The sequence below is a fragment of the Aricia agestis genome, chromosome 1, assembly GCF_905147365.1.
Source record: "Aricia agestis chromosome 1, ilAriAges1.1, whole genome shotgun sequence".
NCBI classification, from domain to species: Eukaryota; Metazoa; Arthropoda; class Insecta; order Lepidoptera; family Lycaenidae; genus Aricia; species Aricia agestis.
The window spans coordinates 1,414,042-1,426,971 of NC_056406.1; the positions used below are offsets into that span (position 1 = coordinate 1,414,042).

The following is a 12,930-nucleotide window of genomic DNA, read 5'->3' on the forward strand; positions in this document are numbered from 1 at the left end:
TATCTTACTCGCTACTTGCAACAAAAGTCATTTAATTATAAAGTACTTTGGCATGATTAGAGGCACTCTTTCATTATTAATACTATTTTAAATGCAAAAACATGGCACTACACACAACCTTAGTTTTTTACCGACTGCCAAAAGCCGGTCATACTCATAAACGATTTGTTACTGTACATGACGGATATTTAAATAATATTGGCCACAAGGGTCTATTAAAATGCTAAAATTTAAATAGCATCACATTTCAATTTATCATCATCATCTCCAAAGTATCTTGGCTACAATGAACCTGCTATTAACCATGGGCGTATATATAAGGGGGACATATTATGTACCCACCGATTTTCATCGGCGAGGTACATGTATTTTTTTCAATTAGGCTGCTGCAGAACCCTTAATGGGTGGATCCAACTCGCACTTGGCCGCTTTTCTACGTTAGGGACCCCCCCCCCCTCATCAAAGCTATATATACGCCCGTGCTATTAACAATATAACGTAATTTATACCTAAAACGAACACCATCATGTTATAATAGGGGACGAAACGGGCCGCATTTTCTGTTGTTTATGTTAAGTTTTTTAAGACTTTTTAAGATAAGCCATGATAAATATAACACGGTAAATGCGGCCCACTCTGCTGCGCCTCGTCATATGTACGCGTATCCTAATACAATAACAGTTCACTATTCAAATACTTTTCATAGAATCCACAGACTTTTTGTCCAGTATCATACTGTTCCCCAAGGTAGCTAAGACCAGGCCAGACCCTGGTCATCTCCTGGGGAGTCAGGCTGTGGGCCGAAGCCAGGGTCCAGTAGAGGCAGGCTGCTGGAGCCCAGGGCTTGTAGGGGCTGAGCCGGCGGTCATGAGTCAAGGTCAGCCCCAGCTCGCTGGCCACCAGGTGGGTGAAGTACACGTCTTCCAGGTTGATCATGGGGATGTTGAATGCGGTGTGGAGGATTGTGGTGAGGTGACGACCTGGAAATGATGAAATATGGATGAAATAAGGATATCTCAAAAGTAGTCAAGTAAGAAGAAATAATAAGGGCCTATTTCACCACTTCCTGATAAGGCTATCCACCAATTAACTTCACAGATCAAGTATGGAGAATCTGTCAAAAAAGTTGGGGATAGCATATCAGGCACTTTATCAGGAAGTGGTTCAACAGGCTCTCAGTCTTATAACTGGGTTCTTATGCAATAATGTTACTGCAAGAAAATCTTGGCAAGAACAGCGTTACAACTACAAGTTACAACGTTTTTCATACATGCGGGTATGTTCACCAGATGTCGCCCGCAACCGATATCACTGAATGACGTGCGAGCAAACCCATCTGTCGGTTTTGCGGCGTAGCGCGAAAAGGTAACAAGCAACGGGCATATAGGCAAACAGACTCACTTTCGTATTTGTTATATCAGTAGCTCTACTATGAGTTTAAAGCTAGTATTTATCGATTCTCGATACCGAGTATCGTAAATAGCAGCTACCGTACTCTTATTTAAGTATTCTAAATGAGGTTTTATTATTTTATTGTATTATTATATGTATATTATTATTATTATTTATGTTGAATCTGTCCTGCGTCAGGCGTAATATTATATAGGAACCACGGAAGATCAGGTACCGCGGTGCAGTGTTCTGCACCATGGTAATACACCTGAGTGGGTATCCTTTTCGGCATTATGCAATGCACTGCCTAGTGATGCCATTTTTTTTGTTGTTTGTTTTATTTTAGTTAAGCAGTTTTTCACTGACCTCTATTATATAATGGAGGTCAGTGAGTTTTTTCTTTTGGTTTATTGTTTGTTTTTTTTTGCTTAGTGTGTGCAGTGCATTGTGTTTATGTATGAATAAAACATTTTATTATTATTATTATTAAATATTTAGTATGACGATTTTAGTTCCGCAAGTGACCGCTAGAGGTGCTGTGAAATTTGCCATACTAATACGTAGTCGGTATCGAGTATCGACAAATACTATAGCTTTAAACTCATGGTAGAGCTACAGTATCTATGTGTGGCATAAAGCGAAGTTTTTTTATGTTGTCACAGCAGCCAGTGGTGGTCTTAGGGGTGGCGAATAGGGCAATCGCTCGGGGCCTCGCTCTTGCAGGGGCCTCGCGTAAAGCAAAAGGTCTTAAAATGCCATTTTATTTGATTTTTTGGCGGTAGGTCCCGGTGTCGGCGGCGGTAGATAGACGACCAAAGGGCCTCGTAAAGACCTGCCGCCCGGGGCCTCGCAATGGTGAAGGCCGCCACTGACAACATCAACAATAATCGCTTGCTCTCAGACTTTCCCTGTATTATTTTAACTTTACTCACCGTTAATGAGGTAGGCGGTACCCGACAGGTACTCGGGCACGAGGTCCGGGCGGAGCAGCCAGCGCGGCAGGTACCACTTGTTGTGCTCGTCGCGGTGAACATACGAGTTCTCCTTGCGGTACCCTATATTAGTAAATCCATCAGAAATTCAAGTTAGGAAAAAAATTAAAGACGTGAGTGGAAGAACACGATAACTAACATTTTGTAACCTATGAACATTTACTCATTTTTGCCCTTATAATTTGAGAAAAACCTTGTAACTTATCTACTTTATCTATAAAATTATAAAATGCACAGTTTTTATTATTTCAAATCATTTTTGCAGATAGTGTAGAGTGCAGGGCGTGTGAAGAGCGCGGATGGAGTCAGATTTAGTCAATGAGACCATTCAGACTTTTTATACTGATATCGGCATTTTATATGAATTTAGGTTAGTGGTGACTTAGTTTTTCAATGGCTATGATCCAAACCAGGAGGTGTCCTGGTTTCGATCATTGCGATTCAAAAAAGGGCATATTTTATCCAAACAATTCGATAACAGCTTTACAAAACTACTTCCTCTATACCTGAGTTGTTACCAAAACAAGGCCGCTGACCGGTTTATCTGTCGGACTGTTTTTGATCTACCTATGTAAATAGTAAATATTACCTGACTAATGACGAATATGTAAACATACTGATAAAGACAGGCCGTTGTAGAGGATTAGCGGACAAAGCGTCATTGCTATTTTATCTTATCAGGCAATCTAATGTTTGGAGCAGACTGAGTGAGTGAGTGCAAATAAATAGTCATCTATCTACAACCCACACCCATTTCAGTAACGGTGGTCGATATCATACTTTCGTCGCCATTTGTCAAGCAGCAATGTAGGAGGTATTTTATTGTACCATCGAGGAAGTTGATTCCTAGGCAGTTGACGGACCTACGTCGTGTGGTCGGCGTATGTCAAATTGTCAATTCAATGTTAGCTGTGATCGGTCGGATGGGTTTGACTTAACGCGACCAAAATACTTAGGTCCGCCATTTTATTGTACCATCGAGGAAGTTGATTCCTAGGCAGTTGACGGACCTACGTCGTGTGGTCGGCGTATGTCAAATTGTCAATTCAATGTTAGCTGTGATCGGTCGGATGGGTTTGACTTAACGCGACCAAAATACTTAGGTCCGCCATTTTATTGTACCATCGAGGAAGTTGATTCCTAGGCAGTTGACGGACCTACGTCGTGTGGTCGGCGTATGTCAAATTGTCAATTCAATGTTAGCTGTGATCGGTCGGATGGGTTTGACTTAACGCGACCAAAATACTTAGGTCCGCCATTTTATTGTACCATCGAGGAAGTTGATTCCTAGGCAGTTGACGGACCTACGTCGTGTGGTCGGCGTATGTCAAATTGTCAATTCAATGTTAGCTGTGATCGGTCGGATGGGTTTGACTTAACGCGACCAAAATACTTAGGTCCGCCATTTTATTGTACCATCGAGGAAGTTGATTCCTAGGCAGTTGACGGACCTACGTCGTGTGGTCGGCGTATGTCAAATTGTCAATTCAATGTTAGCTGTGATCGGTCGGATGGGTTTGACTTAACGCGACCAAAATACTTAGGTCCGCCATCTGCCAATGAATCAACTTCTCTGATAGTACACAAGGACACCATGTTCCTTTACTCATAAACTGGTAGGAGGAATAGGCGACACATCTACATACAAGAGAGGTCACTATCGATATTTTAGATACCCAACCATGATTTTTAATGAGCCTTTGGGCGAGAATTTTCATCGATTAAACGGTCAATTACCTATCAAATTAGCATCGCTGCTCTTATTGACAACATCTTTCAACGTCCAGGGGTTGACGAGGATGTCATCGTCGACCTTGAAGAGGAAGGTCAGGCCGGGGCAGGCGGCCGCCGCCCATCGCACCAGCAGCGCCGTCTTGATGGTCAGGTTCTGGTAGTGGTCGCGGAACTGGTACACGATCATGTCACGGTGCTCTTTCGCTTCTATGTAGTTGTCTACCTGGAGAGCAATGTGGTTAGGTACAATGGAAACAGTTATAATATGCATACAATATTATCGCTTTAGCCAAAACGTTTTCTTTATCGCTTCTTTATAGAATCGTCGATCAAAATGTATGGAATTGATATAAGTAATATTAAGCTTTCCTTATTCGAATGTGTAAATATTCGAATGGCATGGCGCGGCCATGCAGACTGTATGTGCGCCGCAGACTCGATCACACAAAAAGTGTGCCGTCTGCGATCTCCCTTATGGATGACTTAGCTTTACTACATCCATTTTTTTTGTAAAGGCAGACTTTGAAAATCTGTAGGGTGATTCATGATTTCCATTCGACACAAAATCGGAAACTTTACCGTACGGTCATTGGTCAACGCCTAGCGCGGCGAGCGTTTATTGGATGTTGCGCGATAAAGTTTTCGAATTGCGCATTGTGAATCGGGTCTTTAAACACAAAGCAAAGCCAGTTACCAGTACCACAAAATTGCAAAAACGTACCCACCAATAGGTCCTCGACAGCGGTACCATTAAGTCCCAGGATGAAGTATGTGGGCAGGTGTCTCCCCCAGGTCTCCCGGATGGCCATGCGCTGGTCGAAGTGGTGCGGCGTGGAGGTGACGACCGCCACCACGGGGGCGCCCGCGCATGATGGTGAGGGCTCCAGTAGAAGCGTGCTGGAAGTTATCTCTAATATATAAAATTCTCGTGTCACGTTAGGCCTGAGAATAGGTTTGTATCTACTTTTTATTATATTGATACTAGAAATATTTTTTATGGGAAAACAACGTTTCCGGGTCAGCTACTAAACACAGTTATAGGCCTAATAGCATAAACGATTTACTCGAAAAACTTAAAACTCCGACGCATCACGCAATCGAAAAAAATATTAATAACATAGCTAAGTTGATTAAGTCTTAGTATTGATTACAATAGATATTAGATACTATTCTGATAAGGTTTTTATTCCATCGATAAGAAAGCGCATTTTTTTAATATAATGACAATACTAAGCTCTAAATATAAACAACTGACTTAACCCACTAAACAATTTTTATCAAATTATCATAATATTATTTTGTTATTGTGACCTCACCACTATAATCGAATAGTTAAGGATGTTATTATATAATTTTTATTAGTTTATAATAATTATTACTTAGTTACTTACTTAAATAAACCGCTAGTAATTTACCTACACGTTTTAGTTAAAACTTGAACTTTGACATTGTTATTCGCTACTGATTAACATTAAAAACACATTTTTCTATTTTTTTTTCTGTAATTTATGGAGTGATAGTCTGATACTTATGTAAGTAGGCAATCATTTTTGGATTTGCCATCTTTCAAGACGGACAGACTCATATGGCTGTTGACAATAAAAAAAATAGTAGATAGAAAAGATATTTATCATCGATATGATAATCGTTATTGATGCAAAATATCATGTTTCATGTGTCTTAGCCAGTATCTACCATAGCAATACCCATAGAGCTGTATCAGCTTTTTGAGAGTGCCAGAAAATGATAACTTGGGGCAGCTGGAACCCCAAAGATAAGGGCCTCCTACATTAGAAGTCAGCAACTATTAGAACACCTCCGTGGTCCAGTGGTTTAGGTTTATTAGAGCATGGCTCTTGACTCGGAGGTCTTGGGTTTAATTCCCGCGTTGGAAACATGTTATTACCAACTTTAGTTAGGACAATGCAGGCTGATCACCTGATTGTCTGACAAGTAAGATGATCCATGCGTCGGATGGGCATGTAAAAAAGTTGGTCCTGCGCCTGATCTCTCGCCGGTCGTGTCGGTCTTCCGTCCCACTGGGCAGAGTAAAGGAACAGAGACTGCTCTTGTATACTGTGCACACACTTGGGCACTATAAAAATTACTCCTGCTTAACTGGCCTGGTTTCCATGAAACCGGCCACCGTCACCGAAACCGGTATGGGAGTTATTACTTATTATTATTATTATATTATTAGTTCATGTAGGTTACCAATCTAGATTCTAACTTACATATTATCCAAGTAGGACTTCAAGCTCCTGTTTATCCGGAGATGGTCTAGGGTGTTCGTTGTTGGCAGCGGGTACAGCAGCGCTGTCGCAATGCGGTCCGCCAGCGCCCAGCCTGCTGCCAGTGCCGCCGCTGACAGCACTAGCAGCAGCAGACGTGCTGTCACGCCTTTCCGACGCGGCACTGGAATAAACGTTGGAATAAGACTAGCGAGCTTAAAATAAGAGTAAACCAGCAGGTTAGGTAGCCACATTATAGATTGACTGAGGATATTTTATTTTGTGACTTAAATATTGTTGTTGGAATATGATGAGTGGCAGTCGTCCACCGTGCGTTTTTCGCGTAACTTTCTGCCGCGCACTGTAAATCTCTGAAATGAACCTGTAGTATTTCCGGAGTCCGGACCAATACGACCTCAATATGAGTAAAAGAGCGTATTCCCTCTTAAAAGGCCGGCAGGCGGCAACGCACCTTCAGCTCATCTGATGTTGCGAGTATCCAGTCCATGGGCGACGGTAGTTGCTTCCCCAGGTGGCCTGTTTACTCGTTTGCCCCCTTATTTTATATAAAATAAAGAATATGCGAAGTGGCCGCAAAAAAGACCTTCCAAGCGAGACAGCATGCTCGGTCAAGCCGAAGCCCGCTGACGTTATTTCAGACGTATAATATGTTTTGCCGACCACAGAAACTTCGATAGTGCGATGCAGGATTATACGATGTATGATCCATTGTGTATTCCTTATCATTTCCACTGCAATCATTTAAGCCGAGACAAGTTTTTGATAACACCTGTGTATTGTTTTGATGGTTTGAGGTGAGTAATTCTTCGTAGATAGTGTTCTTACAATAAAAAGTAGAACAAATTACACTCACTTTTAATTAAGTATCGACGGTAACAATCTTTTACACAAGAAAACTGACAAGACCGTCTTCACAGTGTGGATGTGCACTTAAGCATGTGGCAAGTCGCCAAAATATCCCCTCCGTAAATGAGGTAAATTAAAAAGATCATTAATTAATGTCTACACCGTATACTCTACATAATAAATATTAATTCCAATAAAATAGTTTAAACGTTTAAAATGCTTTTAATCAATGTTAATTAAATTTTAAAAGCGGTAATCAATTAGTTAATAGCCGTTTAGTACAGTCGCATAGGCGGGAAGTGGGAATCATTATCGCATCGAGTTTAATGGTCTTATAATGTGGTTAACCCAATATTCTGTGAGTTAACGTCACGGGTTCTTAGTCAACGTGAATTCGATAAATTCGACGGCAAAGTTAGAAAAAATAATAAGATTTATCGTAAGGCATGTCAAGCGACTCATTTTGCCAAATATAATTATTGTGAAATTCTAACTTGCCTGTCGAAATTATCGAATCCAAGTTGTCTAAATACCCAGCTAACCTCAACTTAATTGATGTTAATTGAAGCTGTTATCACTGTCAAAAATGACCGAATTTGAACTCGCTAGCGGCGCGGGCGCATACCAAAAATGATGTGAAGTAGAGATCTATATTATCTATAGATTAGTTACATTAGTTACATAAACACATATTGTACAATATTGATTGGGATTGTTAAAATAGAAATTATATTTTAACTATAATATATTATAATATACATGAGTGCTCAAAAATTCGAATAATTTTAAGAAAAGTTAGTCTGGTAGACCCTTTGTATGTAGAGCTTCGCTTACTCGTCTTGGCTCCCGTGCTCCAGAGTACTCAGTCAAATTATCTGGTTACTGATTAGGTTGTCACAAAGAAGTCTTTCAAAATTAGTGTATTTTGACCTTTGTTGATTAACTCACCAACTAACAAAAGGTAGTTTGTTGTCTGTCGTCCGCCGCGCCGCATTTTTGATGGTCTGAAAAAAAATCAAGAATATTTTATGTCAGTTATTTATTTTCGTTACTTACTAGTTTACTAGTAATTATTTTAAAAGATATTGGTTATTTATTAACTTGTCTCATTTATTGTTTTATTAGTATTTAGTAGATTGTACCATCGAGGAAATTGATTCCTAGGTAGTTGACGGACCTACGTCATTTGGTCGGCGTATGTCAAATTGTCAATTCAATGTTAGCTGTGATCGGTTGGATGGGTTTGACTTAACGCGACCAAATTACTTAGGTCCGCCATCTGCCAATGAATCAACTTCTCTGATAGTACCTAACTGTTGATTGCAGTCATAACATGCTTAAAAATATTATTTTATAATAATAGAATACCAATAACAGTATGGATCTTTTTACAAGCAAATACGTTACAGTTGTTTACGATAAACTAAGAACCGGCCAAGTACGTGTCGGGTACGCGCGCAATATAGGGTTCCGTAGTACCGCTAGTTTTTGATAATTTTTGTATGGTCAATGAATGTACATTTATAACTTGTTTTACACTACTAACAACATCATCTCAGTTACGTTTTAAGGAATTTGAACGAAAAGTTCAAATTCCTTAAAACGTACGCCGAATACATTTTTTTTTAGTTGATTTAGTTGTTCATAAGTTTTTGACTATAACTCAAAAACTTATGAAGTCTTCTTAGCCTTGATTGTTTTTCTTTTAAATTCAGCATATTTTGTACTCTCGTAAATTTTTTCACATTTCAAGAAGCGACCGTTTGGCTCGTAGAAGGGGGGGACACTGGACTCTAATGATTTTTTCCACTTTAAAACTTCGTATTTCACAAATGGATCCGTAAATCGGAAAGTGATCTATGAATACTCGTAATATTTTTAAAAAACCTATCCAACGACACCCCACACGGTCGGGTGGACGCGAAAAAATATCATCCCCGCTTGATGTGTACTGTGTAGAGGTACCAAAAAAAATGTTTTTTTTTAAGAATGTATATATCATTTTGTCGGCATCATTAATATCTGCATTCTTGCTGAATTACAGCTTTGTAGGTCCTATAGTCTCTGAGCAAAACCGCGGACAGACAGACGGACAGACGGATGGACAGAACGAAACTATAAGGGTTCCTTGTTGACACGGAACCCTAAAAATAATAATTTAAATTGTAATCTTCTATTTATAGCGAACCTTAACGTAAAAATATTAAAGTTGTATACATATTATGTAACAGCTTACAGCTGTTAGTTAAACATTATGGCCTATGAGTAAACGCGCTTCATTAGATAAATAATTAATGAATGTATAAGAATTTTGAAGTGACATCGGACCTTGCAGTATGTCTGGTAGTTAAAATGTACAGTCGAAAGAGACACATAAATTATATTATTGTTGGTGATTTCAAATAAGTAACATGTTTTTTTGTCCGAAATAGGTACATACACATAATAATATGTAAGTACCTAGTTCGTACGTGGGGCTTACAGTGGCCTACTCAAGACCAGTAGAGTAGCTGATCCCACAAGGCGCCCAAAGACACTGCGCCGTTATTAATAAGTAGCTTTTTCAAGCAACCTGTAAGAAGAGAGCGTATTAGCTCTTAAAAGACCGGCAAACCATCTGCAGCTCTTCTGATGTTGCCAGTGTCCATGGGTGACGGTAGTTGCTTTCCATGAGGTAACCTGTATGCTCGTTTGCCTGCTTCATTAAAAATTATTAAAACTAGAAGTTCGTTAAAAATAATTAGCTCGCAATGCAAGTAAGTTTTGTCATTCTCATTTTCCTCACTTTTTAAAAAACAAAATACTTTAAAAATATTTTTACCCATAATATTTACTTAATTTTCACGGCTGTACAGTCACAAATTACAATCCATAATAAAGCCCCTGACCACTGACTGATTACATTAGTCTATGTCAGGAGTCACCAATTAGTTTCGCTCGGGGTCAATACTCCATATTAAGAAATGAAATGACCTTCGCGGTCCACACATGACACAGTCATATTATGATAAAAAAAAAAATATTAAAAAAAGGGAAATTGGTGCAAGATATACTTTACTAATATTATAAATGCGAAAATGTGTCTGTCTGTCTATCTGTCTGTTACCTCTTCACGCCTAAACGGCTGAACCGATTGGGCTGAAATTTGGTACAGAGATACTTTGAGTCCCGGGAAAGGACATAGGATACTTTTTATCCCGAAAAAATGTACGGTTCCTACGCGATAAACTAATTTTGGCGCATAAATTTTTAACAAAGTTTATCTTCGAAAAATTCGAAAATGCTTGGTCCGCACATAACGGGTCGGCGAACCGCGGTCCGCCATTTGGTGACCCCTGCTCTATGCTCATGGACTCTACTGCGGAAGTGTTATAACTTATGAAACTACGTACCAGATTCTGATAAACATATTTTAGGTTTAAGCTATACAGTAAGAAATAATTATTGTACGCTAAGATATGAAAAATGCTATTTTCTTGCTTTATCTGCAATATTTTGCGGGGAAGCACGTGTACCTAGCAAGTAACTTTATTATAACTTATCCTTATGTGTACTCTAAATTATGTTTGTCTTCTGGTCTTGTTTGTTTCTCATTGGTTTTATTTGCTGATTTCTTCATCTCAACTATGTACCATCGAGGAAGTTGATTCCTATACAAATGACAGACCAACGTTATTTGGTCGAATATGTCAATTCAATGTTAATTGTGATCTGTCAGCTGGGTTTGACGTAACGCAACCAAACTACTTAGGTCCCCGATTTCCTTCTCTGATAGTACTTACATAATCATTCAATATTACGATCGATTTGGAAAAACCATTGATCTATAATAAGATCAATCGTTATCGCTGACTGTACGCAGTTCGATGACCTCGACCACATTACTGGTGCGACTTACGGCAGAGCTTCGTAAGCTCCGCTGCCCACGCCGATAGTACTTACGACTAACATGTTGCATCACAACAACCAGTCAATCACAACAGATACGAGAGAAATAAAACAAAAAATATCTACAGCCGTAAAGAACCTCCTTTTTGGAAGTCGGTTAGAAACTTTGATAGCTACAAAGTGATACTTTTTTTATGAAACAAGGGGGCAAACGAGCAAACGGGTCACACCTGATGGAAAGCAACTTCCGTCGCCCATGGACACTCGCAGCATCAGAAGAGTTGTAAGTGCGTTGCCGGCCTTTTAGAGGGAATAGGGCAATAGGAGAGGGTAGGGAAGGGAATGGGGTAGGGGATTTTGCCTCCGGTAAACTCACTCACTCGGCGAAACACAGCGCTGTTTCACGCCGGTTTTCTGTGAGAACGTGGTATTTCTCCGGTCGAGCCGGCCCATTCGTGCCGAAGCACGGCTCTCCCACGTATACTAGATGTCGCCTGCAACTACGTTGCGCCAAAATTCGTTCATCGCGTGAAAACTGTTTTTCCGGGATAAAAGTATCCTAAGTATGTCCGGAGACTCACTGTATCTCCATTCCAAATATCAACCAAATCGATTCACCGGTTTGTGAAGAGCCAAGAGGTAACAAACACACACTTTTGCATTTATAATAATATTTTAAATTAATTAGTATGGAAGTTTATCGCGAGAAATCTAGAAGAATTTTATTCCACAAACTCTTTTCCTTTTTCTACGTCTTCGGCATCGAAGACTTCGACAATCATTGTATAACTAATATAAGTGTCAAGCTCTTATTATATAACTAATATAATAAGAGCTTGACACTTTCACAAATTCTATATAACTAATGAGCACCGACGTCTTCGCCTGTCGCACATTGATATGAATTAGTCATCGGTGACAAAACTTCCTGCTAAGTAAACTAATCGACACTTGTAGTATTCTGCAAGCTCAAGTAGCTATTATAATTAATATATTATGTAAACCAAGTAACGTATTTAGCAATTAGCGGGTATATACACAACCGCAGATACATGAGAAATATCAAACAAATGTAAACATTGAACTCATTATTTCAACCAAAAATAAAACGTTTGCTTGAAAAAGCTACTTAATAATAACGGCGCAGTGTCTTTGGGTGCCTTGTGGGAGTAGCTACTTTTTTTTTACCTTGACTAGGCCACTGTAAGCCCAATGACGACATCACTCAATGACATCATTACATGATACATCACTTACCTACTCAACGTAGGTACTTCCAAAAAATCTACATTTTTATCTCCCGCCACTTTTTTTGACAGCGCGAGCGCGGTATTTTTAACACTTTTTTTTTTAATTTTTCTTGCGGACCACAGGCGTCCACAGGGCACGTCCACCTAAGTCCCTTATCTTGGGCAAACTGATTAGGTATCGCATTATCGTTTGCTTTCAATACGTTTATCTATTTACTCGGGCCTAAAGTTTATTATTACTTCAGAGTTCAGGTAAAAATTTGTACGCATTTTATGTATGATTCTGTTTATAATTCTAATGAATGGTTGGCCACGTGGCTTAGAATTTATAGACGACGAAATATTGTCTATTTTTGTTCTCTTATCCCTATTTATGTTGTGCGTGTTCTATTTATGCTTACGTTGCGCAGACGCATCAGATTTTCATAGAAATGTGCCTGTTGCGTTGCAATGCGTTTATTATTTAATATAAAAAATCGGCCAAGTGCGAGTTCGACTCGCGCTGGTCGCGCACGAAGGTTTCCGTACCACAATAGAGCAAAAATAGGCTGAAAACTGTGTTTTTTGTATGGGAGC

General features: G+C 39.5%; 1 protein-coding gene across 1 annotated transcript; it reads right to left on the minus strand.

The window, feature by feature from the left end:
• Positions 1 to 471: 471 nt before the first annotated feature.
• Positions 472 to 12,501, minus strand: LOC121726875 (beta-1,3-galactosyltransferase 5-like). The gene is made up of 7 exons (XM_042114509.1): positions 12,362 to 12,501; positions 8,165 to 8,220; positions 6,353 to 6,533; positions 4,844 to 5,015; positions 4,122 to 4,341; positions 2,325 to 2,447; positions 472 to 980 (listed from the first exon to the last, which is right to left on the minus strand). The coding sequence occupies exons 2-7, from the start codon at positions 8,208 to 8,210 to the stop codon at positions 667 to 669; spliced, it is 1,056 nt and encodes a 351-aa protein (XP_041970443.1). The 5' UTR covers positions 8,211 to 8,220; positions 12,362 to 12,501; the 3' UTR covers positions 472 to 666.
• Between the last annotated feature and the right edge of the window lie 429 nt (positions 12,502 to 12,930).

Bases quoted from the DNA above. Each gene is read 5' to 3' on its own strand.
- LOC121726875 (XM_042114509.1), bottom strand. From the start codon at position 8,210: ATGCGGCGCGGCGGACGACAGACAACAAACTACCTTTTGTTAGTTG. The intron at 4,342-4,843 runs GTGGGTACGTTT...ATTGCTCTCCAG, and splicing joins CCGCTGTCGAGGACCTATTG to GTAGACAACTACATAGAAGC. The intron at 981-2,324 runs GTGAGTAAAGTT...CATCATTTCCAG, and splicing joins TACCGCCTACCTCATTAACG to GTCGTCACCTCACCACAATC.